Source organism: Mustela putorius, unplaced genomic scaffold (genome assembly GCF_011764305.1).
Source record: "Mustela putorius furo isolate JIRA1106 unplaced genomic scaffold, ASM1176430v1.1 tig00000095_pilon_pilon_pilon, whole genome shotgun sequence".
Classification (NCBI taxonomy): domain Eukaryota; kingdom Metazoa; phylum Chordata; class Mammalia; order Carnivora; family Mustelidae; genus Mustela; species Mustela putorius.
Window position 1 is genome coordinate 35,127,135 of NW_025421280.1, and position 25,606 is coordinate 35,152,740.

The window sequence follows — 25,606 nt, forward strand, 5'->3', positions numbered from 1 at the left end:
TCATATACTTACATGTTAAATAGACCATTGTATTATGTAATGTCTAATTGCATTGTGTATGATATATAGTGTGATGGGTATAGTGACATCTGTGGGAGTTGAGCAATACAGCCCACAGGGATGCTCTGAGGGTTAGGTTCTGCGATCATGAGTACAAAGTTCTGGGCCAGCTGCGTGCTCAGAATTTAACAAGGGGTGGTTGTTATTATACGAGACATTCTATCCATGGCCCTGAAGTGTGGGAGCACCTTTCTGTCCATATCTCTTAGGAGTGTATGGCTAGGTGGGCATGTAGGTGGGTCAGTGTCCTGTGGCCAGAGCTGGTGCTGAGACATGGACAGGTCACACTTTCAGACAGACCCACCCAAAGGGCCTGTGTGTCTCTCCAGCCATTTAGTCTGTTGAGTCTTTAGAAATGCCCCAGCCCTGCATCCAGACTCAGTGACTTCAGCTTTTTGATCTCACTATTTGAAAACCCCAACTCTCTACAGGAAAATGTCACCAAACCATACTGCAGTCCCTGTCCTGGGGCCACCAACACCCATTGCAGCTCCTTGTTGTGCCCGTCAAGACCTGTGACGGAATTTGGCTGTTATGGCTGCTGGTGGCACCTTCCAGGATTGCTCACCCCATCAACATATCCTCTGTGTTCTGCCACACACCAGGGCTTTCAGAGGCTCCTCTCCCAGGCATGCAGGAGGCTAGCTGTTTATGGAGGGTGTCTCCCTCATGGTGGCAGCTTCTGTTAACTAGGGTTTCCCCAGTTTCTGCCTTAGGGGCTGGCAAGGAGAGAGGGGGAAGGACCAATAGAGAGAGAGTTAGACCAACTATGTGATGATTCTTACCCAGGCCTGAGAAGGATGGGGCAGCCACCAGAGTGGATGCCATGTGTATGCATCGCCCTGACCCTGAAGGCCTGGGACTCGACAGAGAGCAGCTGTACTGGGAGCTGAGCCAGCTGACCCATGGCATTGCCCTGCTGGGCCCCTACACCCTGGACAGGAACAGTCTCTATGTCAATGGTGAGCAACCGTGATGTGGTCAGAGTCGCTTCTCCCTCCTTGGGCAGCCTCTGTCCTTTGGCTTGAGAAGGCATTCCCTGTGGGGCCCTTCAGGGCTTGGCCCCGTGCACTCTGTGTGCTAATTCATGGTTTCCTCTTCGTCTTGGACTGACTTCATCCTCAGAGCCTTCCTTCCCAACAGGTGCTGATGAAGAAGATAATAGCACCCCCTGCTAGAACCCCCTCCACTGCTCCAGGGTAGCCCTGCCTCTTGTTTGGTCCTCCACCTCTTCCTTAGCCCGTATCTACAACACCCTCTCCCTCTCCCTACAGGTTTCACCCATCAGAGCTCTGCACCCATCACCAACAGTGAGTATTCAACTATGACCCAGGGCCCCTCAACACACAGGGCAGGCAAAGCATTGATGCCTCCTTATACCTGGTTATGTCACCTCCAGGAGGGACAGAGCTCCTGGGAGGCCATAAGTTATTTACTATCCTCTCTGCCCCAGTTCCAAGGGGAATCTCAGTTCAAGCCCCACATGAAAGCCTAATAAGTAGTCTCTCTTGTTGGCATTTCCGCCATGTGATTGCCTTTCTCCTTTCACTGATGAGAGCTTTTCCTCAGCTCCAGGGACCTCCACAGTGCACCTGGGAACCTCTGGGACTCCATCTTTTTTTCCCAGCTCCAGCCCCATGGGTAAGTACCAGTCAATGGCACATCGGTTAGAAGAGACCTGAGGAGTGTAAACACGTTCGACATTATTCATTCAGGCTGCAGGCTGACCTTGCTCAGGTGAGTCCTTGCAATCCCAGGCCAGGACCACCTCAAGGGCTCCCAGACCCCAGGAGTTCCCTCTGCTTCCTTCCTTCTCTATCCATGTTCTCAGAAGAGGTGGAATTCAGGAAGCACTGGCTCCAGGACCAAGGTCTCTTCTGATTGCAACCACCCCCAACCCCACCAACTGTCCCCAGATTCTAGGGAGCCCCTCAGCAGGATATGACCCTAGGCTAGTCATCCTTCCAAATTCCCTCCTGCCTCCCTTTGACTAAAGAGGACATTTCCTTTAGGTTTTCAGTTCTGACCCCAGGATTCCTCTCAAGACAAGCATGCCTTTTCCACCTGCTTTAATCCCAAATTCCAAATCTTTAATGACTCTCAGATTATGTCCAGGACAAATATATGACATCTGTACCATCACTCCCTAACCCCTCATCCATGACAGACATCACTAAATGGTAATAGCCTCCATTCTTTCTGAGTTCGAAGCAGCTTGAGAATCCTTACCAATGAAGTACCCTAGGCAGTTGCTACCAATTCAGTTGAAGTTGCCAAGGGATTGTGGAACAGAACTCAAGGAAACTAGGTTCCTTGATGGGTGGAAGGCTCTCTGGTTTTCCTGGAAGGCATTCATGAGTTGGGAGACTCTGCTCAAGCTCAGCTGGGTCATGACTCAAGCTCAGCTTGGTCAAGCCTGTTCACATCTCCTCCTGACCAGTGTTCAGGAAAAGTCAGTAGTGAGTTTGGCCTGCAAAGGAAGTATACATTCACAGCTCTTCTGGGCATTCACTGAGGGATCAAACACTCGAAGAAGAGGAGGGTTGCAAGTGGCAGAGAGAGTCTGTGGATGACCTGGTAGAGAATTCCTCCCAGGTCTCGGTGGAATTTTCTGGACTTTGTCTACTGGGTCTGCAATCTGAGGGTGCTCTCTAAATGCAGCTAACATAAATAGATTCATAGACACCCAAGGAACCCCATATTTTTGCCACTCCCTTCCTTCCCCCATCCTTACAACTCCATACTTTCTCTTCCTGTCGTTCTGCAGGTTACACCCATCAGGTCCTGACCTCCACCCCCAGCAGTGAGTAGTAATTTGGGCCCTAGCATAGCTCTGCCTTGGGGGCCATCTCTCCTGCTCGCAATACCTACCCCATGTCTCCAGGGACACAAGGAGCCTGGAAAGCTCCAGGGTTTCCCCCATCTTCACTCCCAGGATCAGAAAAGACAAGCCTGGCACAGGCCTGAGGAGAGTCTCATGGACCCACAATGGGCCCTATGTCATTGGAAAGGTCCTCCCTCCTGCCATATTTGCCTCACTGTGTGTTTTTTTTTTCACCAGCCTCTACCATATCCCCAGCAACCTCAGCGACCCCCATCCCTGCCCCCACAGGTAGGAGCTTCCTCTCTGTCATTCCTCTCTTGCAAAGATCTCCTGCACTTGGCCAGTGGGAGGTATCACATGGAGTACCATGCCCATTCATTCATTCATTCATTCTTTCACTCAAGAAGCATTCATTTAGCCCTTACTAGGTGAAGGGCCCTGGTAAGGCAGCAGTGAACAGAATAGAAAGGACCCTAGTCTTTGATGGGTTTCCAGAAAGAAAGAGAATAAGGACTTGAGTTACAATCAGCATGATTGTGGGGTGAGTTCTGCAGGTGTGGTGGGGGGGGTCCTCTCTCTTGAGTACTTGCTTTTCGTTTCCAAGAAAGAAGGGAGCAGAGTGAGCTACATGTGTACCTGAAAATGCCCTCTTACAAGTCCCTGTTAGAGACTCCGATTGGGCAGACTCTGACTGAGCCAAGGGATAACTTCCCATTCTTGGCATCTCAGTGGCCCAAGGTAGATTTTGATATCACCTCCTGACCCTACTGAGGGTCCTGGATGACCCATCATTACTAATGCTGTCTTACTTGAGCCTCTAGTTACTCAGCAGCGAAGGCCTCTTGAAGGTGTTTTGACCACTGACCACTCAGGCCAGAGTGAACAGGTCACTGTGTGGACCCGCCCTTAGTGCTTGGGTGGGTGGGTTAGGAGCACAGACTCTGTGACCACAACACCCAGGTTTGAACTGTGCTCTGCCCTTTATAGATTGTGTGACTGCAGGCAGATTCTTTAACCATCCCTGGGCTCAGTATTTACATCTGTGAAATGGGGATAAGAATACTATCTCCCTCTGAAGGGTTTACCTCAAGGCTTAAATGGGTTAAAATTTAAGTGAAGCACTTAAAACAGGGCCTGGCCCAAACAAATACAAGCAATGTATTTCTTCAAATAAATCTTTAAAAATCAGTAAATAATTGGATCTCACAGAAATAATTTGAGTTAAAAAAAAAAAAAACCCTCAGGAACAGGGGATATCTGTCAAGAACTTTAGCCAACTGCTAAGGCTGCATAAGGCTGTGTAAGGCTGCATTTACCTCCATTGTGTAATTTTCCACACTCATCCCCAGAATCCCTCACATAATGCTAATGTCTGGGATCTCCTTCCTATGGAAACTGCCCATCTGGGAGGAAACCCCTCGCCGGTGCTTGAAGAGACAGATGTGGGCTGACCCACACTTGGGCTCTCTGGTGTCTTCCTCCTGCTCCCACTGCAGCCACTGGTCTTGCCCCGGTGCCGTTTACTCTCAACTTCACCATCACTAACCTGCAGCACCAGGAAGGTATGAGTCACCCTGGTTCCCGGAGGTTCAACAGCACCCAGAGAAACCTGCAGCGACTGGTGAGTGTCCCGCCCACAGCACTCCTGCCTTGTCCACTGAAGCACCACCTCCCGGCTCTCTGCCATGACCACAAAGACCCCACCTACCTCACCTGTGCTGCCTCATTCAGGCCCCACCCACTGGCACCAGCCCCACCCATCTCATGTCTACCCTGCTCTCCACCCCTCAGACTTCCTACTCACTTCCCTCTCCTTCACAGCTTGGACCCTTGTTCAAGAACACCAGTGTGGGCCCCCTCTACTCAGGCTGCAGGCTGACCTTGCTCAGGTGAGTCCTTGCAATCCCAGGCCAGGACCACCTCAAGGGCTCCCAGACCCCAGGAGTTCCCTCTGCTTCCTTCCTTCTCTGTCCATGTTCTCAGAAGAGGTGGAATTCAGGAAGCACTGGCTCCAGGACCAAGGCCTCTTTGATTGCAACCTCCCCCAACCCCACCAACTCTCCCCATGTTCTAGGGAGCCCCTCAGCAGGATATGACCCTAGGCTAGTCATCCTTCCAAATTCCCTCCTGCCTCCCTTTGACCAAAGAGGGCATTTCCTTTAGGTTTTCAGTTCTGTCCCCAGGATTCCTCTCAAGACAAGCATGCCTTTTCCACCTGCTTTAATCCCAGATCCCAGCTCTTCACCTGTCTCAAGTAGGAGCTCTCCTGTCCCCCAGCTTGCAGGTTTCAGACCTGCAATTTAATAAAAATCCTCCCACCCCCTGACTGTGTGCACAGCTCCAGGCTGGCCAGAGGTGGGTGCCAGCCTTCTCACTTGCCTTGGCCCCTTCCTGTCCTGCCCCAGATGTCCCAGGCACCCTGCATGGGGACTCCATCTATTGTTACCCCTACCCACCCACCCCCCCCAGGCCCGAGAAGGATGGGGCGGCCACTGGAGTGGATGCCATCTGCACCTATCGCCCTGACCCCGTGGGCCCTGGGCTGGACAGAGAGCGGCTGTACCAGGAGCTAAGCCAGCTGACCCGCGGCGTCACCAGGCTGGGTCCCTACACCCTGGACCCGGACAGTCTCTACATCAATGGTAGGGATTGCCACCTGTGTCCACCTTTCAACAGTCCCCACATCCTCCCCTCCATTCCTCCATCTCACTCACTACTCGCCCTCCTCACCCTTTCTCCCTCTACCTGTGCAGGTTACACCCGCCAGACACAGGCTACCACCCCCAGTGGTGAGTGTCCAGAGGCTTCCGAAGTCTCCACAACCCTGTGGTTCCCTCTGCAACCCTAGAATGGAAGCGGCCAGGAGCCAGTTGCCTGCCCTCCGCACCCCTGCTCCACCCCCAGCCTCCGGTGAACAGGGACCTATGCCCAAGAAATTGCCTGGCATGACCACCCCCTCGCTGGTATCCCCAGGGTGAGGGATCCCCACCCCCAAGCTCTTGGGTTTTTTCTCTCCAGCTTCTATGGTGGCCACAGTTTCTGCATGGGTACCAGCCTCCTTCTCCAGTCCCACAGGTAGGCATTCTCTCCTCTGAAGAGGCACCCAACTACTCCTGCTGGGCCCTAATCCCAGGACATGGGAGGAGAAGTAGAATGGGTGGCATCTCTTGGGGGAGTCCAAGGCCAACTCTTGAGAATCTGCTGGGCGCTACCCAGGTCCTGGGGATTTCTTGAACACCAGTCCCACTCCCAGCACTGGGGGTCCTGAGCCATTCTCTGTAACCTGTCTGAAACCTATAGGTGACCCCTGACTTCCCAATCATCCTGCAAGCCATGGAAAGTAGAGTACAGATTGGTTCACTGATAATAGATTTGTCCAGTGGCCAGTTTGCCAAAGCCAACTCAGTAAAGGATCAATTCTTCTTCAGTGTCCCCAGTTAACTGATTTACCAACCGCTTGTTTTAAGGAAGAGTCTCTGTGAATATATTCAATAGATACAACTTTATTCTTCTTATAACATCTTTATGACTTTATTCCTTATGAATATACAGCATCTCCCTGACCAGAGTCAATGCATATAATCATTTCATTTTAGTGGCATTTTAAGGAATGTTTTAAATTTAATTTTATTTTTCAGTGTTCTAAGATTCATTATTTATCTGTCAAAGTCTAGGGACCATAGGGTCATTTCCATTTTTCATGAATATTTTGTGTGTTTGTCCCCCCCACCCCTTTTTATTATGAAAAGTGTCAAAAGTAGCAGAAACTTTGAAAAAATAGTACGAGGAACATCCATCTGTCCACCACAGTGGTTGACCTTCTGTCTTTCTTGCTTCTTGTACATAGTTCTGTTATGATACAGCATGGATGTCCCCAAACTATGCTATGCAAAATCACACACTGGAGAAAAGCACAGGGCTGAGGCTGGGGCTCAACACCCCAAAACCTTGTCAGTGACATAAAAAAAACAGACCTCTAATAAAACAGCACAGTTTTACTTATGTTAAATGGTTTAGAAATACAACATAAAATTACTGCAGTCAATATAGCGCTTTTCCCAGAAAGAGACCTGACATTTGTTGTAGAAGTAGTAGTCATATCAGCAAACAGATTGAAGCTGGTGAGTAATTGTGAAGTTCAGGAGGGTTGCCCGAAATCCTACAGAAACTGGGAACCCAAGGTGGGTAAGGGTAACCCCCCAACATCTCAGGGCTGTGATTAAGCCGGTAGAGGGTTGAGCTGTGTGTGTGTGCATTTTGTGTATGCCCAGAGAGCTAGGTTCAGCTGGGTTCTGGGTTTACCTGGTGTTCCTTTTGTGTGTCTTGCAGACAAAATTACACATGCCCAAATGGGAAATTTACATAATGCTCACTTTGTTCCCTAATGTCTCAGTGACCCTGAAGAATTACATTTTCAAAACAAGCATTATGGCAGAACTGACTATAGAAAGCAGTAGACATAATTGTTTTCCTGAACCATAGGAAACTTGCAAATATCACGATGCTTCACTATTAAGGATTTCAGCAAGAACTGTCACAAAATCAGGACATTGCCCAATGTAACTGTAGTAGTATTACCATGCTTCAAAAAATAAGAATAATTTGGTGTCATCTAGCATGCAGTTCGTATTCACATTTTCCCCAATGTCTCCCTTGTATAGGTGGCTTTTTTCAAACCAGGATTTAGTCAAGCTTTCCATATTGATTAGGTGATTGTCTTTTTAGTGTCTAAATTTAGAATAATGCCACATACCACCCTGTTTTTATTAGGACATTGATTTTTAAAGATGACAGAACAGAAGCCGGTTTTGCCTGCTTACTTTAAATATACTTTTGAGTAAGAATATTCTTTTTTTATTTCTACTTTTATTTTATTTTAATTCAACTAATTAACCTATAGTGTATTATTAGTTTCCGAGGTAAAATTCAGTGACTCCTCTTACATGCAACACCCAGTGCCCACTAAGTCCTGTGCCCTCCTTAATGCCCGTCGCCCAGTGACCCCCATCTCCCCACCCATTTCCCCACTTCCCCTCCAGCAACCCTCAGTTTGTTTCCTAGAGTTAAGAGTCTCTTATGGTTTGTCTCCCTCTCTGATTTTGTCTTGTATAAGAATATTCTTGAGGGGCGCCTGGGCGGCTCAGTGCGTTAAAGCCTCTGCCTTCGGCTCAGGTCATGATCTCAGGGTCCTGGAATCGAGTCCCGCATCGGGCTCTCTGCTCAGCGGGGAGCCTGCTTCCTCCTCTCTCTCTGCCTGCCTCTCTGCCTACTCGTGATCTCTCTCTGTCAAATAAATAAATCTTTAAAAAAAAAAAAGAATATTCTTAAAAGGAATTATTCACAAAGTAACTCCTATTAAATGAATACATTGGGAGAAAAATTGTTAGTGGGCAGGCAAATTGTTCCTGAGGCAAATTTTCAAATTCGGCATTGAAGACTAAACCGGTCTGGGGAGGGGGGGTCTTCAAAGAGGCCCTGGTAGGTGGGAGAAACTGGTCAAGCCAAGATACTCTTGTGGTCCTGAGCTATGGGGTTTCTCACCTATTCTTCCAGTCCAACCCCAAGTAGGGGTTTTGAGGGATTTCTGGCGGGGGGAGGATCCCTACTCAAAAAGGAAGAAGGGCAAGGGGACTTCAGGGGAAGGGAGTGGTCAGAGAAGACATCCTCCTGTCTAGGAGCAATGGGGGCTCCCTGCTCAGTGGGGAGCCTGCTTCTCCCTCTGCCCCTCCCCCCTCTTCCTCTTGTGCGTTCTCTTGCTTGCTCACTCTCTCTTAAATAAGTAAATAAAATCTTTAAAAAACACAGACACACACACACCTGGATATCAAAATTTGAGTTTGTGGACTCTGAGAAACAAACTGAGGGTTTGGAGGGGAGGGGTGGGGGGATGGGTGAGCCTGGTGGTGGGTATGAAGGAGGGCACGGATTGCGTGGAGCCCTGGGTGTGGTGCATGAACAATGAATCTTGGAACACTGGAAACAGAAAATAAAATTTAAAAATAAATTTAAAAAATAAAAAGATACATGGCAGCTGGGGAAAAAAAAAAATGAGTTTTGTCCTGGCAGGCTTTTGAGCTCACGGGTCCCAGCCCACTATAAAGAATTAAATACCCCCATGAGCCCATAGGCAGACACCATGTCTGGCTCTTTATGTAACACCCAGACACCAGCATCTTCTGTTTCCCTATGTGACCAAAGCTAGAGACCATGGGTGACAGAACAAACCACTACCTCCACTCCCCACCCCCCACCCCGCATCTCCAGGCTCAGATGGGACTCAAGGGAGTCCCAGGAGAGGGCAGCCTCTCCTTGGTATTGCCGAGACGATGGGGTCCTCTGAGTAGGCTGGGCTTGTGTCCTGGGGGCCTTTGCTCCACTTCTGGTCCAGGCCTGACTCAGGGCATGGCCTCTTTTTCCTCCTGCCCCACTGCAGCTGCTGGCCCTGCCCCAGTGCCCTTCACCCTCAATTTCACCATCATCAACCTGCATTACACGAAGGCCATGCATCCAGGCTCTGCGATGTTCAACTCCACGGAGTCAGTCCTACAACGCCTGGTGAGAGCCTTCTTCTAACCATCCCTCTCCTCCGAGCCCCTCCCCACCCTCTCTGAGTTTCCTTACTACCCTTCTGGAGGATACAGAGGGCTCGAAGAGCAGACTGTTTCTGGGTTCAAAACTCGAAACTGCCACAGGCCAGGGACGTCCCTTTGGAGTCATGATCTTGCCTTTTCGGTACCATTTCCTCCTCTGTACACTGAGGCCAGAGAAGCCTTGATCCCAAAGGGTTCTTCTGAGAATTCAGTGTCCTACTGAGATGATTGGGGAACTGCTGTTTTATCTGAAAATCTCATGCTTTCGGTGGTTGCTTTTCCACTTCTTTTCCATTCACCCGCTTCTTCCTCCTCAGCTCAAGCCCTTGTTTGCCAACAGCAGCATTGGGTCAGTCTACACCGGCTGCAGAGTGACCACACTAAGGTGAGACATCCTCTTTGTCCGGCGTTAGGAGGTGCAGGCAGGTGTGGGCTCATTGGGTTGGACTGGCCAGGGGCCTGGACTAGGGAAGCAAGCGAGATGCCTAGAGCAGAGAATTAAAGGAACCGCTCACCCTGAGGGTTAGCCCTGCCTCTGCCCAGCCCCGAGAGTAAACACTCCCTTAGATACCATATCCAGGCACCTTGCTGGGCTCACACAGTTCCCAGCTCTGGTGCCAGTCCCCTGCCCTGCGCTCCCCTCTCTAGGTTATCTTAAGCCCAGTCAGAGAATCAGGCTTAGGTGACCTGAATAGGGCCATACACAGACAGGAAAGGGTGTGTCAGCCGGTAGCCCAGGGCATTTTTTTTTTTTTTTTTTTTTTGTAAGAGCCTTCTTGGCAGTCCAAGGACTGTTGTTTTGGCATCCAGGTGACAGTTAATGTGCAAAGAAATATAATCTTAATGGAGGTTGCTGGAGGGGAGGTGGAGTGGGCAAACGGGCTCACTGGGGGATGGGCATGAAGGAGAACCCAGGATGGATGAGCGCTGGGTGTTCCATGCAACTGATGAATCACTGAATTCTACCCTGAACCTAATAGTATGCTATATGTTAACTTTAACTTAAATATAAACAATTAAATTTTTAAAAAGGGAAAAAGTGACCTCAGTGGATAGACGCTTACATGTCTTAGGTCCCAAAAGGTAAGCAATATCTCTTATAAGGGTCCTGACCAGTTAAGGGGTTTACCATACCTAAGGAAGCCCAATGCTAGAGCCTCCTGCAAGGCATTCTTGTCCATTTTCCAACCTCCCAGAAAAGATGCAGTCATCAACAAGGGGTCATTTTCACCATAAGCAACATCACCGGGCAACACAAATGGCATCGCACCTTTATCAAGTTTCTAGGAGACCAGAGCTGGAAGCAGCTTGGCTTGAGGTCATTTACGAGGTCACTGCTGATCGTGCAAGGGATACTCTGTTTCTCCCCAGTAATACCCTTGGCAGTGGGACCTGCTGGATCCCCCAGGTTTGCCTTTCAGGTTTTAATATTTCCTGCCTCCTTCCCCCAGATACCTGGGAATACAGGAAGCAGGTGGGCTGTGGGTGGGGGTCTTTGCTATGCAGCATCTCATGCTCAGGTGCTCAGGTCCAAAAATCAGGTTGGATCAGCTTTTCAAGAGCTGATGAATCTGCAGAGCTGTTCCCCAGTGCTAGGGACTGTCAGTGTTTGGCTCCGTGAATATTTGTTTTATTAAACAGTTAATTAATGGGTATTTGGCACCAGAGCTGGGTGTGGTATGTCATTTCTGAACCTCAAGACATTCCAGCAATAGGGTTAGACCTCCCACTATCCACGTTGCAAAGGTGGGAGAACCGAGTCAGGCACACTTACGTGGATTATTCGGTAAGTGACAGAGCAAAGGTTTCAACTGGTGGTCATCTGACTTTGGAATACCCACTCTGGTCCTTTGTTGCACAAGGATGCCCCTTCTCTTAGGAGCAGCGCATGTCTGGACCAGGAGAGCAGATAAGCAGGCATTCATACAAGTGAGCTGATGAAAGGATGTCCTGGCAGGGCTGTCCCTCAGTCCTGTTCCCGTACCCATGTCCTTCTCCCCCCAGGCCTGAAAAGAGTGGAACAGCCACTGGAGTGGACGCTGTCTGCACCTACCAACCTGACCCCTCGGGTCTCCAGCTGGACAGGGAGCGGCTCTACTGGGAGCTGAGCCACCAGACCCATGGTGTCACTCAGCTTGGTTCCTACATCCTGGACAGGGACAGTCTCTATGTCAATGGTGAGCATCTGGTGGTGACAGGGGTCTTGTCCTGCACCCCAGATGTATTATTCTCTTGATGCTCTGAGCTCTGGACAGAGGGATACATCCATGTCTGCCTCTAGACTTTTCTCTCCTCATTCTTCCTCTCCTTGTGAGATCCCCCTTCCCCACCGAGGGCTACATCACCCACAGGGAGGTGGGAGGCCAGAGAAATGTTCTAGGAGGCACCACCCACTGCCGGGCAGGGAGAGGACCTCCTGAGGGCAACTGTTGTTCCACCCATGGCCCAGCCCCTTCATCCCCGAGCTTAAGCCTCTCAAACATCCCACCTGCCTTTTATCCACCCCCTGTAGGTTACACCAGACCACCACCGACCTCCATCCCCAGTGGTAAGTGCTCACTTCCTGGGTGGCTCCATGCCCCCCATACCTCGTGGGAACAGCTGCTCCCTCTGCCCTAAGCCCAGGGCTTCTGGGAGGAAGGGAGCCTTAGCCTCCTGGGGTCACCCACCTTCCCCCACCTCTGCCTTCCGTGACTCTGGCTGGGCATCAAGCACCCCTGCCTCTGGCATCTCCAAGGAGACGGGGCCTCGTCTCTCTTCCTCTTCCTCCCTCCCTTCCTTCTCTTCCCCATCTCTTCTGCTGCTTCCTCCTCAGTTCCTGTGACTTCCACGCCCTCAGGGACCTCGGCAGCTCCAATCTCCTTCTCCAGCTCCACAGGTAAGCGCCTTCTCTCCGTGGCTCCCTCCTTTCCACGCACACACACACACCTCTGTGCTTTGCAGTGAGAAGGGAAAGAGAGTTCGCACACGCAGCTCAAAGCAAGGGGACGGCGTGGAGGAGGGGGTCCTCCATCCTCCGATCAGGCCCTTGTCACTGACCAGTCCAGCTCCATCCCTAGGTTTGGGGAGCTCTGTGACTAGCTTTTCCATTCCAAGATGAAGCAGTGACTCCTTTTAATGCCCCCTTTGCTTTCTGTGAAGGTTTTGTATCAGCTAGGTTTACCGTGTGACAGACGACCCTCACATTAAGACAATCGTCTACTGCTGCTCACTAGCATATAGGTCAGCGGGACGGTTCCTCTGGTCTGAACCAGCCTCCCTTGTGTGTCTGCAGTCACCTGAAGCTTAACTAGGTGACTCTGCACTGGAGGAGGCCTGACTGATGGCTGGGGTGCCTCCGTCTCCTTCAGGTGGCCTCTCCCCATCCTGCAGACTAGCTCTGGCTCCTTCATTGGCTGGTCATGGGCTTCCTAGATGCAGGAGAGGGCAAGCCTCGGTGCACAGGCACTTCCCAAGTTTCTGCTTGCATCACGTTTCTCTTGTCGCATTGGCCAAAGCAAGTCAGGGCCAAGCCAGAGTCAGGAGGTAGAGAAACAGACTTGTGGAAGGAGCTATGAGACCACACCAAGGGTGCAGGTCCACAGAGGTAAAGTATTTGTGGTCATATTTATAGGCTACCCTGCGTGGCCTTCCAGGGACCAAATTGTGACCCTGTTGGCTTTAGGGACCCATGGGGTCAGTTAGTGAGATTAGATGCAGTGATACATTCTGGAATAATTTTCAAAGCTTTAACTTTTGCTCGAAGGAATGGATATAGTCAAAGGCACCAGCCCCACCTGCCAGGACTAATTCCCCAAGGGTAGAGACTAAAGCAGAGGAAGCAGGTGTAAGGAGCAGTGAGAGCAGTATTGACTGACCATGTGTCACCTCACGGACATCCTGCATCACACATATGGTCTTCGACCCCAGCAGATGGACACTGCTCTTGCTCTGTTTAGGAGAGACCTAAGACCGGTCCATGTGGGGCTGGGTGTTTTGCTAAGGTCACACAGCCAGTGGATGGGCAGGACTTAAGTTTAAGTCATTCAAACTCTAGAATCTGAACTTCTGCCCCAAAATAGCTGTGTGGCTTTGGGGAAGTGACTTGACTTCTCTGAAACTAACTTTCAGCCTCTGTCATTTGGAAGTAAAAGGATTCACTTCCAGGGTTTCTTTGAGGATAATGAGATACTATATGGAAAATTCTTTTTTTTTTTTAAGATTTTATTTATTTATCTGTCAGAGAGGGAGAGTGGTGTGCAGGAACACAAGTAGACAGAGCAGTAGGCAGAGGCAGAGAGAGAAGCAGGCTCCCCACTGAGCAAGGAGCCCAATGCAGGACTTGATCCCAGGACCCCAGGATCATGACCTGAGCCGAAGGCAGCAGCTTAACCAACTGAGCCACCCAGGTGTCCCTAGATGGAAAGTTCTTAGCACAGAATAAGCTCTTACCAAAAATCAGGTCTTACTATTACTGCTATTTTTAGTGTCATTATTAATATCATTACTGTTAGCAGAATAACAAAATCAAGTTTCCCTTTGGGGCAGAGATATTCTGAGCTCTCACACCAGATGTGAATACACTGGGCACCAGGGATGTGGAGCCAGACTCTACCCCACCATCCCTAAATCCAGCTGAGGCAGTGACTCAGGGCATGGCTTCTCTCCTAACCTCACTGCAGTCTCTGGCCCTGACCTGGTTCCATTCACCCTTAACTTCACCATCACCAACCTGCGCTACACGGAGGACATGCAGCTTGTGGGTTCTGCCAAGTTCAATGAAACAGAGATGATCTTGCAGAGCCTGGTGAGAACCCCACCCACCTCATCCCTCCACCACCCACTGATGTCCACCTAGCCATTGATGCCAGCCCCACCTGCCTCTCCCATGCCCTGCCCACCTCCCCCATGCCCCACCCACCTCTCCCTACCTCCCAACTGATGCCAGCCCCACCCAGCTCACCCCAACCCTGCCCTTGTCCAGGTCAGTCCTTCTACTCACCTCCCTCTCCTCAACAGCTCAGACCTTTATTCAAGAAAACCAGTGTCGGCCCCCTCTACTCTGGCTGCAGACTGACCTCGCTCAGGTGGGACCCCCAGGAGATGGCCCATGAGGCACAGTGGATATTCTTACCATGATCCGTTAGGGCTGGGTCCTCCCTTTGGCCTCAGCCCTTTCTAGCTCCCAGCCTGGCATAGCCACTGTCCTTTGGGTTATGGGCCCCCAGACCCTGCTCTGGACTTTCCCATTGTCCTGAGCCTCAGATCTCCCATGCAGTATTTCATAAGAAAAAAATGACAGGACATAGCAACTGGAAAGTATGTATCAAAGCCCTTTATAAAGATATGATCTCCCTGATATGAGGAAGTGGTGATGCAACATGGGGGCTTAAGTGGGTACGAGAAGAATAAATGAAACAAGATGGGATTGGGAGGGAGACAAACCATAAGTGACTCTTAATCTCACAAAACAAACTGAGGGTTGCTGGGGGGAGGGGGTTTGGGAGAAGGGGGTGGTATTATGGACATTGGGGAGGGTATGTGTTTTGGTGAGTGCTGTGAAGTGTGTAAACCTGGTGATTCACAGACCTGTACCCCTGGGGATAAAAATATATGTTTATAAAAAATAAAAAATTAAAAAAAAAATATATATATATATATGTTTATAAAAAATAAAAAATTATATTAAAAACAAACAAACACACACACACACACAAAAAAAAAAAAAAAAAAACAATGAACCTCCACAAAGGATGCAATCCCCAGTCTAGTGTACCTCCAACCCCACACCGCATGTAAATATTTCTGAAGGTGAGCACACAGCAAGTACTTAGCATGTGCCAGACATCAGGGTTCTTGTTGTATGGTCATTATTGACATTCTGGGCCAGATAGTTACTGTCATAGGTGGTCGTTCCCTGCACAATATAATATTTAGCTACATCTTGGCCACTAGATCGATTCCTGTAGCATCCCAGCCCCCAAAGTTCTGACAACAAAATCTATCACCAGGCATTGCCAAATGTCTCCTGAGATGCAGAGCACCCCAGGTTAGAGTCACTGGGTGAAATGCATCCTGTCCATCATCTCCCTAGACTCACTTACCATCACTACTATTATCCCTATTTTGCAGAGTAGTCAAGGCACAAACAGGTTAAGGAACTTTCCCAGAGCGGATGGCTGCCAAATGGTGAAGCCAGGATTCAAGCCCAGTCTCTCTAGAGTCTATGCCTTTTCCCACTAAGCTTGCTTTGCTTCTTTTCTCTGGGAAGAACCGTAGGATCTCTCCCCTCCCCCATCACCCCAGCCTTCAAATCCCTGCTCCCTTCAGTGCAGAGACGTGCTACTGGGCCCCCCTTTACCGAGTGATAGGGCTTCTCAGCATGCATGGGCTTCTCCATTCCGAGGTCCCCTGGAGCGTTTAGCCTCATTGGGTATCTCCCTAGGACATTTCCATGCCTCCAAAAATAGAATTCGGAGAAAGGATTCCCTTCCTGTGGTGCTAGAATAGAGAGGGATGGAATGAAGTCCTCTTTCTTAGGACCTTGCCCAGGTTGCTGATGCACCCACGGTAGAAGTGGTCTCTTCGCTCCCCTTGCCTCGAATTTCCACAAATTTCCTTTCCATCCACAAACATTGCTTGAGCGCCTACTGTGTCCAAGCTTTGTGCTGAGCTCCAAAATCTCCATGGAGGTCAAGAGCATAGACTCTGCCATTAAGAAGAGTGCCTTATATTAATTATATGGAAACATGTGCAAACACATTTGTACACATTAAGTATATGTGAATTATGTAATTATATGTAAATGTATAATTATACAATAGTATAATGCTATACTATTTTATTTATAAAATAGTGACAGACACTCCCCTAGCCCTTAGGGATGCACCAGATACTATTGTAAGCATTACGCTAATATCAACAGACTTAAACCTTAAACCTCACACTTGGGTGCCATGATTATACCCATTTTTGAGGTGAGAAACTGAGGCCCAGAGAAACTGTGGAAGGGTTGGGATATGGGTAGTGTAGGGGGTCTAGGAGGAACTGAAGTGGCAGCTCATACCTAGAGGGGAGGACGCTGTGGCCTGGAGACACAGCCCTCTCCCCAAATCAGATCTCCTGGCCCAGAGCTGTGGAGAGCCTCGGGGTAGCGAACACGCAGAGCAGAAACGCTCACCTACAAGGAGGGAGGCAGAGGGATGCGCCCGGCCGGCGGTGGGGGCAGGGAAGTGGGTGTTGTGAGGGGCACAGCCCGGGTTCCCCCCCAGGCAGTAGGGAGCCAGAGGATTTCAGCAAATTCCTCACAAGGGAACATTCCCATTTTAAGTGAGACTCGGTGCTGTGATGACAGTGGATCGTGAAGCGCAGGGAGGCCCGGGTTCAGCAGGCGGGAGCAACATGTGGAGCAGATTCCCTCAGCGGTGGGTGGCGCGTCTCCAGGACCCGTCCACAGGGACCTCACTATGTCCCAGCTTTCCCCAGGGTACCCCCCGAATGGTGCCCCTCAAGAATGCTCTGCAGATGGATCTTAATTATCCGCCCCGCTGGGTCCTGCCGTCCCCAGGCCCCAGAAGGCTGGAGCAGCCACCCGCGTGAACGCCGTCTGCTTGCGCCGCCCCGACCCCACGGGCCTCGCGCTGGACGGAGAGCGGCTGTACTGGGAGCTGAGCCGGCTGACCCATGGCGTCACCAGGCTGGGCCACTACACCCTGGAGGAGGACAGTCTCTGTGTCAGTGGTGAGCAGCGGCCCCTGAACTCTGCTAAACTGTCAAGCTCAAGGTCCAGCCCTCCATCCCCCCCCACCCCCGTCTTCTTTTTCCTTTTGCACCTCAGCACCTCCCCTCTCTCCTGTCCTCTCTCCGCAGGCTACACCCACCAGACACCGGTAACTGCCCCCAGTGGTGAGTACACGGGGTCGTCTTCAGACTCTCCCCCGCCCCCAACGAGGGAAGGAAGCAGCAGACCACCTCCAGCTGTCGGGGAGGGCAGGGGCCAGAGATGCAGACTGGGAGTTCACTGCAGTACGATTCAGCTGTGCATCACCTCTGTGCTGCTGGCTGAACACAGAGAAATGGCCACCACATGGGGGTCGAGGGATGGAAGAAAGTACCAGAAGGCAGGCTTGAATAAATAAGAATTTTAATTAGTAGATTGTCTCCTGTCCTGCCCACCTTCACCTGCTGCGTGTGACGGTCTCAGGTTGTCCTCACGGGTGGTTCTGGCACTAGGTCCCCAAGGACCCTCAACACTTGCTATGGTCTCCGATGAGATAGCTGCGGGTCCCAGGCCCTGCCTCCGTACCCATCCCAGGCCTGACTCATCTCCTCTCCCTCCTCTGCTGCAGCCCCCGGACGACCGCTGGTGCCATTCACTCTCAACTTCACTGTCACCAACCTCCACTATACGGAGGACATGCAGCCTCCAGGCTCCCGGAAATTTAACAGCACAGAGAAGTCCCTGCAGCATCAGGCGAGAGCCCCGCCCACCTCCCCCTGCCAGCCCCGCCCCCTAGCCTCATCCTGCCTACGGATGGGAGGCCACCCCTATTCCAGCCCAGACCTTAGGAGCTAGCCCCTCCCACCTCACTCTTGCCCCACCCACCGATGCCTGTCCAGCCCCTGCGTCTCGATTCACTTATTTACTTCCCTTGTTTTCACCCACAGCTTGGACCCTTGTTCAAGAACACCAGTGTGGGCCCCCTCTACTCAGGCTGCAGGCTGACCTTGCTCAGGTGAGTCCTTGCAATCCCAGGCCAGGACCACCTCAAGGGCTCCCAGACCCCAGGAGTTCCCTCTGCTTCCTTCCTTCTCTGTCCATGTTCTCAGAAGAGGTGGAATTCAGGAAGCACTGGCTCCAGGATCAAGGCCTCTTGGCCTCCCCCAACCCCACCAACTGTCTCCACATTCTAGGGAGCCCCTCAGCAGGATATGGCCCTAGGCTGGTCATCCTTGAAAACTCCTCCTGCCTCCCTTTGACCAAAGAGGACATTTCCTTTAGGTTTTCAGTTCTGTCCCCAGGATTCCTCTCAAGACAAGCATGCCTTTTCCACCTGCTTTAATCCCAAATTCCAGCTCTTCACCTGTCTCAAGTAGGAGCTCTCCTGTCCCCCAGCTTGCAGGTTTCAGACCTGCAATTTAATAAAAATCCTCCCACCCCCTGACTGTGTGCACAGCCCCAGGCTGGCCAGAGGTAGGTGCCAGCCTTCTCACTTCCCCAGAGGTGCCAGGTACCCTGCCTGGGAACTCCATCTATTGTTACCCCTACCCACCCACCCCCCCCAGGCCCGAGAAGGATGGGGCGGCCACTGGAGTGGATGCCATCTGCACCTATCGCCCTGACCCCGTGGGCCCTGGGCTGGACAGAGAGCGGCTGTACCAGGAGCTGAGCCAGCTGACCCGCGGCGTCACCAGGCTGGGTCCCTACACCCTGGACCCGGACAGTCTCTACATCAATGGTAGGGATTGCCACCTGTGTCCACCTTTCAACAGTCCCCACATCCTCCCCTCTATTGTTTCGCTCATTATTCGCCCTCCTCACTCTTTCTCCCTCTACCTGTGCAGGTTATACCCACCAGACCCAGGCCACCACCCCCAGCAGTGAGTGTCCAGAGGCTTCCGAAGTCTCTACAACCCTGTGGTTCCCTCTGCAACCCTAGAATGGAAGCGGCCAGGAGCCAGCTGCCTGCCCTCCGTATCCCTGCTCCACCCCCAGCCTTGGGTGAACCCATTAAAGCCCCAGACATAGGCGCTGGTCCCTGGCATCTGCAGGATGGCAAGGTCCCCACCCCAAGTACTGGCTTGCTGCCAGCTTCTACGATGACCGAGTGCACATCATTGGTGGGGTCCGTGTTGGGCTGTGGGCCTCCCCTGTGCCGAGAGGGCTTCTACTGCAGCAGGATTCTGCATGAGTTCAGATCTCCACTGGGGGTTCACATATCCAAGTTCTGTAAGCAGGTCCTTTGTCTGTCTGGAGATGGGAGTGGAACAGACCTGGATCCCTTTCCAGTGCATAATCATCTTCCTTTTAAATAATTTCAGCTGTGATGATGTAGCGGCCCAGTTGCCTCTTCATTGAGGACCTCTCCCTTCCCCTCCTCACTGTCACTCCCTCTCTTCACAGGTTACACCCATCCAGCTTCAGCCACCACCCCCAAGAGTGAGTATTTCAGACCGCTGTGTGCCTGGGACCACTACCCTTTCCCTAAAGATAGGAACTGCTCAACCAGAAAGGCCTTCCCTCCTAATCACCCCCTTCTGGGTGGGAAGGAGTCCAGAGGATGTTAATGGAAGGGCGGGCTGAACTGGAGGTCACAGGACCCACCCCGCCCTGCCCGCACAACACACCCGAGGATGATGCCCTGACTCCAGGCTGAATGGGGCACAGGGCCAGGCACACGGTTTGTGACGTGAGCTGCCAACATGGCCATCATTCCCTTATAGGTGTAACCCACCCTTGATTGCATCCCCTGTGTTCTTTTCCCTCTGTTGCTGTGACCTCTGCAACCTTCCCCCTGTCCTCACTGCCCTATCCCTCAAGTTTGCAAGTAGGAAGGTCCTACTGGTACCAAAATCATATCTACAAAATCATCCATTCAAGATCTCTTCTTCCCTCATTATTGCTTACTTAGTTTCCCTGAGGAAACTCATCCATTTCTGTGGGTTTCAGGGACTACATAACAGCTCAAGGTCTAGCTGCTCAGAATCCTAATCCTGAGTCCAGCACACTCCACACAGCAGGTCCTCACCCTTGGTCCACCCACCTCCTGGACATCACCTGACCCCTCAGTCTCTGACCCTAAAATCACCATCTTCTCCCAAACTTGCTCCTTTTCCTTATCACCAAAGGCAGGGACACGGGTGCCCACCTTCACCCTCCTTCCCCCTCACCTCCCATCTATCCATCACCAAATCATCTCTTCTCCCTTCATAATATCCCGCCAAGTCTTTTCACTGAATCTGTGTCATTGGGTCTTTATTCAGGCCACTGGCATTTTTCGCTAGGACTGGTGCAGTAGCCTCTACTCTGCCCTCCTATAGTCCACTGCACAGCAGCTGCCAACGGCCCTCCCAATGTACTTCTGTCTATGTAATTCCTGTCTTATTGACAGTCTTTGGATGACTCCACCTTATCTACAAGTCATGTCCAAATCCCTGAGTTGTATAGTCACTGCCCCACTTTTGGGGCTCATATCTATACTTCCACAAGGCCATAATGAAAACATTCAAGTCCCCTGAGGGCAACTGCACAGTCTCCTGTCAGGCTCATACCCAGACTGATTCTTTTGCTTGAGCACTCTGCCACTTGCTCAGCCCCTGTTCACCTACCTCTTACTTGTGCTTTCAATCACACCTGAGAAGATGCTTCCTCCTGGAAGCTGTCCTCAGTCTTTGGTTGGGTGCCTCTTTGGGACTGAAAACCTTCCTGGCTCCCCTGCAGTATAATGGTCTGGCCATGCTCCTGACCACAATATTAGGAGACTGTGCCCTATTACCCTTGGACCCCCAGAGCCCAGCACTGGGCTTCACATGTTAGATACCCAATACACATTGGCTGAATGAATGAGTGCAAGTCCCCAATGTCTTAAAACTCCTTTAACATTCTCTCCTTCAGCTTATGCAGTCTGTGGCTATACTTAGGTCCCTTGCTGGTGCTCCACTGTTAGAATTCCAGGCACCCTTGGTCCTTACTATGGTCCAAACTGGACATTTTTCTCTTCATCCCCCACTGCAGCCACTGGCCCCACTCTGGTGTCCTTCACCCTGAACTTCACCATCACCAACCTGCACTATACTCAAGACATGGGGCACCCAGCTTCTTCCAAGTTCAACTCCACAGAGAGGATCCTCCAGCACCGGGTGAGAGCCCCCCGATGACCACCATCAGCCCCACCACATGCCTGCTCGTGTAGCCCTTCAGCCCTTCTGCTCATGTCCCTTTCTTTCCCCACCAGCTCAGGCTTTTGTTCAGTAAGACCATTATCGGGCCCCTCTACACTGGCTGCAGACTGGCCTCGCTCAGGTGAGACCCCCAGATAGAGGGATGCATTGGGTCCAGTGGGCCCTCATGTACCGGACAGTGGGGCATCACTGGCCTTCAGCACCCGCCGTAACACCTTCTTGTGTTCTTCATGCCCAGATGGTGGGAATGTTCAGGTCTTAGAAATGAGGTGTCGTGTTTGTCCTTACGGAATCCAGAGATGATCATTTGTTTTAGAGGAAAGCTTTCCTCTTGGAAGAAGCACTATCTCTTGTCCTCAAGTGTTAAAGTCTTAAAGTGTCTTGTCTTAAAAATGTATTCTGTTCTTAGTTGCAAGGGGGTTGTCTCAGAGGAGAGACCCTTTGGAGAGCCCCTCTGGAACTGGGCCAGCCCTTTCCATCCCCTCTCAGCCTCCCGCCTTCAGCGCTCTTGCTTTCCACATCTAGAAGGACCCCTCCTCAGTACTCCACATTCCCATGTCCTTCCTTCCCCAGGCTTGAGAAGGGTGGAACAGCCACCGGAGTGGACATCCTCTGCACCATCCGCTCTGATTCCACAGACCCCAGGCTGGACAGGGAGCAGCTGTACTGGGAGCTGAGCCGTGAGACATATGGCATCACCCAGCTGGGGCCCTTCACCCTGGACAGGGAGAGCCTCTATGTCAATGGTGAGGGACTGTGTTCTAGGCAGGGTCTCTCTCCTGGGAGAGTTTTGTGTTTCTCTAAAAGGAGCTGTGGTATATCTCCTTCTTCTCTGGTCTTGGTTCAGTCTTCATTCCAATGACGTAACCATGGGTGCTAGCCATCTATAGTCTCCTTGCCTGGATACCTCCTCCCCAAACATCCCTCCACTACCGCATCCCCTCTGCTTTTCCTACAAAGTACCCCTAAATCCTACCTTTCCCTTAATCCTTTATGTTCACCCTGACTCTGGCTCAGCTCCTCTGGCTTTCTCTCTGCAGGTTACACCTATGGAACCATAATACCAACTACCACTAGTGAGTATTCCTGGCCCTGGTTTCCTGGGTCCCATCCCCACTCTGTTCTCCTTTTACCTCCTGTCTTCAGTGAGGGAAAGACCTGGGAGGGCCCCTCACTCCCCACTCCTCCCTCTGGGCTCTGGTGGAGAGTCCCAGCCCAGGGCAAGAGCATCTCACACACAGACCCGTCCTCCCGCCATTCTGACCTTTGCGTGGTTATCCCTCGGATTCTTCTAAAACCCTGCCCTGGCACTTCTCTTATCCTTCCACTCACCTCTCTGTCTATTGTTCTGAGAGTGTCTCAACATCAGGGTTGCGCCATTTGTTGGGTTTTTGGTGAACATGTATTGAACCTGGTGCCTTCCAGGCACCGTGCTACGTACGTTACATACTGTCTTGATCAGCTCTGGCTGCCAAAGCAAACTACCACAGTCCAGGTGGCTCAGATGACCGACACGTATATTCTCACAGTGCTGGAGGCCAGAAGTCCAGATCAAGGTGCCAACAGGGTTGGTTGCTCTGAAACCTCTCTCCTTGGTGAACAGGTGGCGTCTACTTGCTGCCTCTTGGCATGTCATTCCTTTGCATGCACATTTCCAGTGTCCCTCTGTGTCCTAATCTCCTTTTCTCATACCGATAGCAGCCAGACTGGACTAGGGCCCACCCCAAAAGCCTCATTTTAACCCAGTTACTTCTCTAAAGGCCCTGTCTCTAAATACAGTCACCTACCAAGGTACTAGGGATTAGAGCTTCTTGAATTTGTGTGTGTGTGTGTGTGTGTGTGTGTGTGTGTGTATACAGGAAGGGCAGGAGACACAAATTCACCAAAAACACATGCTCTTTATCCTTTAGTTCTCCTCGCTACAACCATGTGACTCAGCTCCATTTTACAGATGAGTAAACTCAGGCTGGGAGAGGCTGCCAAGCCATACAGCAAATACATAATAGAACCAAGAGTTCCTGTGACTCCAAAAACTCAGTCTCACTTCTCCATCAGTTAATTTCTTTAAAAAGATATGCTGATTTTTGGTGCACACCTCTTATATTCAAGTTCATCCCCAACAAGCCCTGGGATGAAGACCTTGTAGCTTTTTCAAGAATTAATTGCCCCTGCATTCGAGGTGTGTTTTTGGAGCCCTCTCAAACTCTCTTCTTGGGTCCATCTCTGGTCTGTTACACCACAGCATCCTCCCTTGCTCCTTCCAATGTCACTGGGGGTCTGGGCTCCTCAGGTGCAATGACAACCTGATAAGAGGAAAAATAAGTTCAAGTCAGTTGGATTGACTGTGTTTTGTTGCTCAGTATCCACTCCTTGGAATAGTTCCTGAAGCATTATAGGATCAAGTCAATGTACATGGAGGAAAGACAAGAATGGATGGATGGATGGATGGATGGATGGATGGGAGGGAGGAAGAAGTGATGAATGGGAGGGGGACAGAAGATGGATGGGCAGATGGAATGAATGGAGGGGGGAAAGGAGGAAGAGAAAATGTCTAAATACATGGAAGGAATCGATATGAAAGAAAGGAAAGATGGATGGATGAATGGAAGAAAAGAAAGCGTGGAGGAAGGAAGCAAGGAAAGGTGGATAGATGGAAGAAGGTGGGGATAGAAGGAAGGACAGACAGAAGGATGCATAGAAAGAAGTGTGAATGGAGAAGAAGGAAGATGAGGAGTGAGACGGGAAGGAATGATGTGTGCAAGGATGGTGGGTGGATGGAAGGATGGATGGATGGATGGATGGATGTCATGGGTACATGGATGGTGGATGGGAGGGTGGGCTGGTGGATGGAGACATGGAGGATGGATGGATAGAAGGATGAGTGGTTGGATGGGAGGCTGGGTAGACAGATGATAGAAGAAAGGAAGAAGGGGTGGAGGGAGAGAGAAGAAAAGATGAATAGATGGAAGGAAGAAAGAATGAATGCATGGATGAATAGAAAGAAAGATGGAAGGAAAGAAGGAATGTTAGACAGAAGGGAGCTTGGAAGGAGTAGTGAACAGAAGAGAGGGAGGGAAGAGGTAAGTTTTTCTTCCAAAGGTTTGTCCTGCTTAACCATTCTAGAGCCAGGCCACTGGGCCTCTGGTCTCGCTTGTATCATTTGTTCATTTATTACACTTCCCCTGGGGTCTACTCAGGTCACCCCAACTTTTGAACACTGAGCCAGCTGCATGTGTCTCAGCAAGAGCATGTGTCTTTACAGGGGAGGTCATGAGCAAGGACTCTGGCTTTGGAGAACCTGGTCCAGACCCAGACTCTCCCTCTCCAGTCATGTAACCCTGGACAGAGGACCATTTCTGTACTGTGGTTCCTCCTCTGTTTAGTGTGGGTGATTGATTCTAGCACCCAGCTACTTACCCAGGTAAAAAGCTCCATATGTAGTGAGTGATCAGAAAGTATTTGCTTATTTGTTTTATAAAATGAATATTTATATAGTGTTTACCCTATACCCAGCACTGTGCTTAGGCACTTTACAGAATTTGACTTGTTCAAACCTCATTACAGCTTTTGAATTAGGAATCATTATCTTACAGATGAGTAAATCAATGTACAGGGAGATTGGTTACAGCTTCTCGTTGGATTTTTTTTTTTTATGCAATGCATAGAAGTTTGGCATATCTGGGTGTAAGAGAGAAACAGAGAAGAAAAGAGAGACAGAGGCACAGAGAGATAAAGAGTTAGAGATGGGGGAGCAGAGAGCATATGGAGGACAATGTGTGGGGTTTTCCCCGGTTCTACATCAGTATGGTAAGTTGGAGCCTTTCCTTTCTGGGAAGAACAAAGCCGCTAGTGTTTCCACAGAGCCCCTCCACTCCTACACCTGGGTGGGAATACCATCTCCAGCCCCCAAATCCTTACACCTGTCCTTGCTTGCTGCTGGAGCTGTCCCCATTAACAAGCGACCCTCGGGTTTATGGATGGAGGACAAGAGGCCCTTGGAAGCCCCATCATGGGTGGATGTTGGGCGCCCCAACGTCCCCATAAGCCTTGGCCCTCTCTGCCCCTGTCACAGCTGGGGAGGTCAGTGAGGAGCCATTCACGCTGAACTTTACCATCGATAACCTGCGCTACTCAGCCGATATGGGCCACCCCGGCTCCCTCAAGTTCAACATCACAGACAGCCTCATGCAGCACCTGGTAAGAGACCAGCTTTCCCGTGACTCCTCCTCAGGGCTGTCACTGGGTCTGACCA

At 50.8% G+C, this 25,606-nt stretch overlaps 1 protein-coding gene across 6 annotated transcripts in view; it reads left to right on the forward strand.

The window, feature by feature from the left end:
• MUC16 (mucin 16, cell surface associated) overlaps window positions 1-25,606 on the forward strand; it is a 111,268-nt gene that overhangs the window by 67,095 nt on the left and 18,567 nt on the right. For 3 of the 6 annotated variants that reach the window (XM_045084506.1, XM_045084513.1, XM_045084531.1), the window contains 29 exons: window positions 850-1,022; window positions 1,335-1,370; window positions 1,630-1,701; window positions 2,828-2,863; window positions 3,122-3,172; window positions 4,381-4,505; window positions 4,706-4,773; window positions 5,354-5,526; window positions 5,638-5,673; window positions 5,903-5,959; window positions 9,318-9,439; window positions 9,792-9,859; window positions 11,479-11,651; window positions 11,987-12,022; window positions 12,290-12,352; window positions 14,136-14,260; window positions 14,473-14,540; window positions 17,021-17,193; window positions 17,323-17,358; window positions 17,802-17,926; window positions 18,121-18,188; window positions 18,739-18,911; window positions 19,018-19,053; window positions 19,577-19,612; window positions 21,188-21,312; window positions 21,408-21,475; window positions 21,928-22,100; window positions 22,395-22,430; window positions 25,427-25,551. In XM_045084506.1, coding sequence (XP_044940441.1) covers window positions 850-1,022; window positions 1,335-1,370; window positions 1,630-1,701; window positions 2,828-2,863; window positions 3,122-3,172; window positions 4,381-4,505; window positions 4,706-4,773; window positions 5,354-5,526; window positions 5,638-5,673; window positions 5,903-5,959; window positions 9,318-9,439; window positions 9,792-9,859; window positions 11,479-11,651; window positions 11,987-12,022; window positions 12,290-12,352; window positions 14,136-14,260; window positions 14,473-14,540; window positions 17,021-17,193; window positions 17,323-17,358; window positions 17,802-17,926; window positions 18,121-18,188; window positions 18,739-18,911; window positions 19,018-19,053; window positions 19,577-19,612; window positions 21,188-21,312; window positions 21,408-21,475; window positions 21,928-22,100; window positions 22,395-22,430; window positions 25,427-25,551 — 2,656 coding nt within the window. The remainder of the gene's footprint in view (window positions 1-849; window positions 1,023-1,334; window positions 1,371-1,629; window positions 1,702-2,827; window positions 2,864-3,121; window positions 3,173-4,380; window positions 4,506-4,705; window positions 4,774-5,353; window positions 5,527-5,637; window positions 5,674-5,902; window positions 5,960-9,317; window positions 9,440-9,791; window positions 9,860-11,478; window positions 11,652-11,986; window positions 12,023-12,289; window positions 12,353-14,135; window positions 14,261-14,472; window positions 14,541-17,020; window positions 17,194-17,322; window positions 17,359-17,801; window positions 17,927-18,120; window positions 18,189-18,738; window positions 18,912-19,017; window positions 19,054-19,576; window positions 19,613-21,187; window positions 21,313-21,407; window positions 21,476-21,927; window positions 22,101-22,394; window positions 22,431-25,426; window positions 25,552-25,606) is intronic. The other 3 variants (XM_045084516.1, XM_045084519.1, XM_045084527.1) reach the window with 3 other exon arrangements.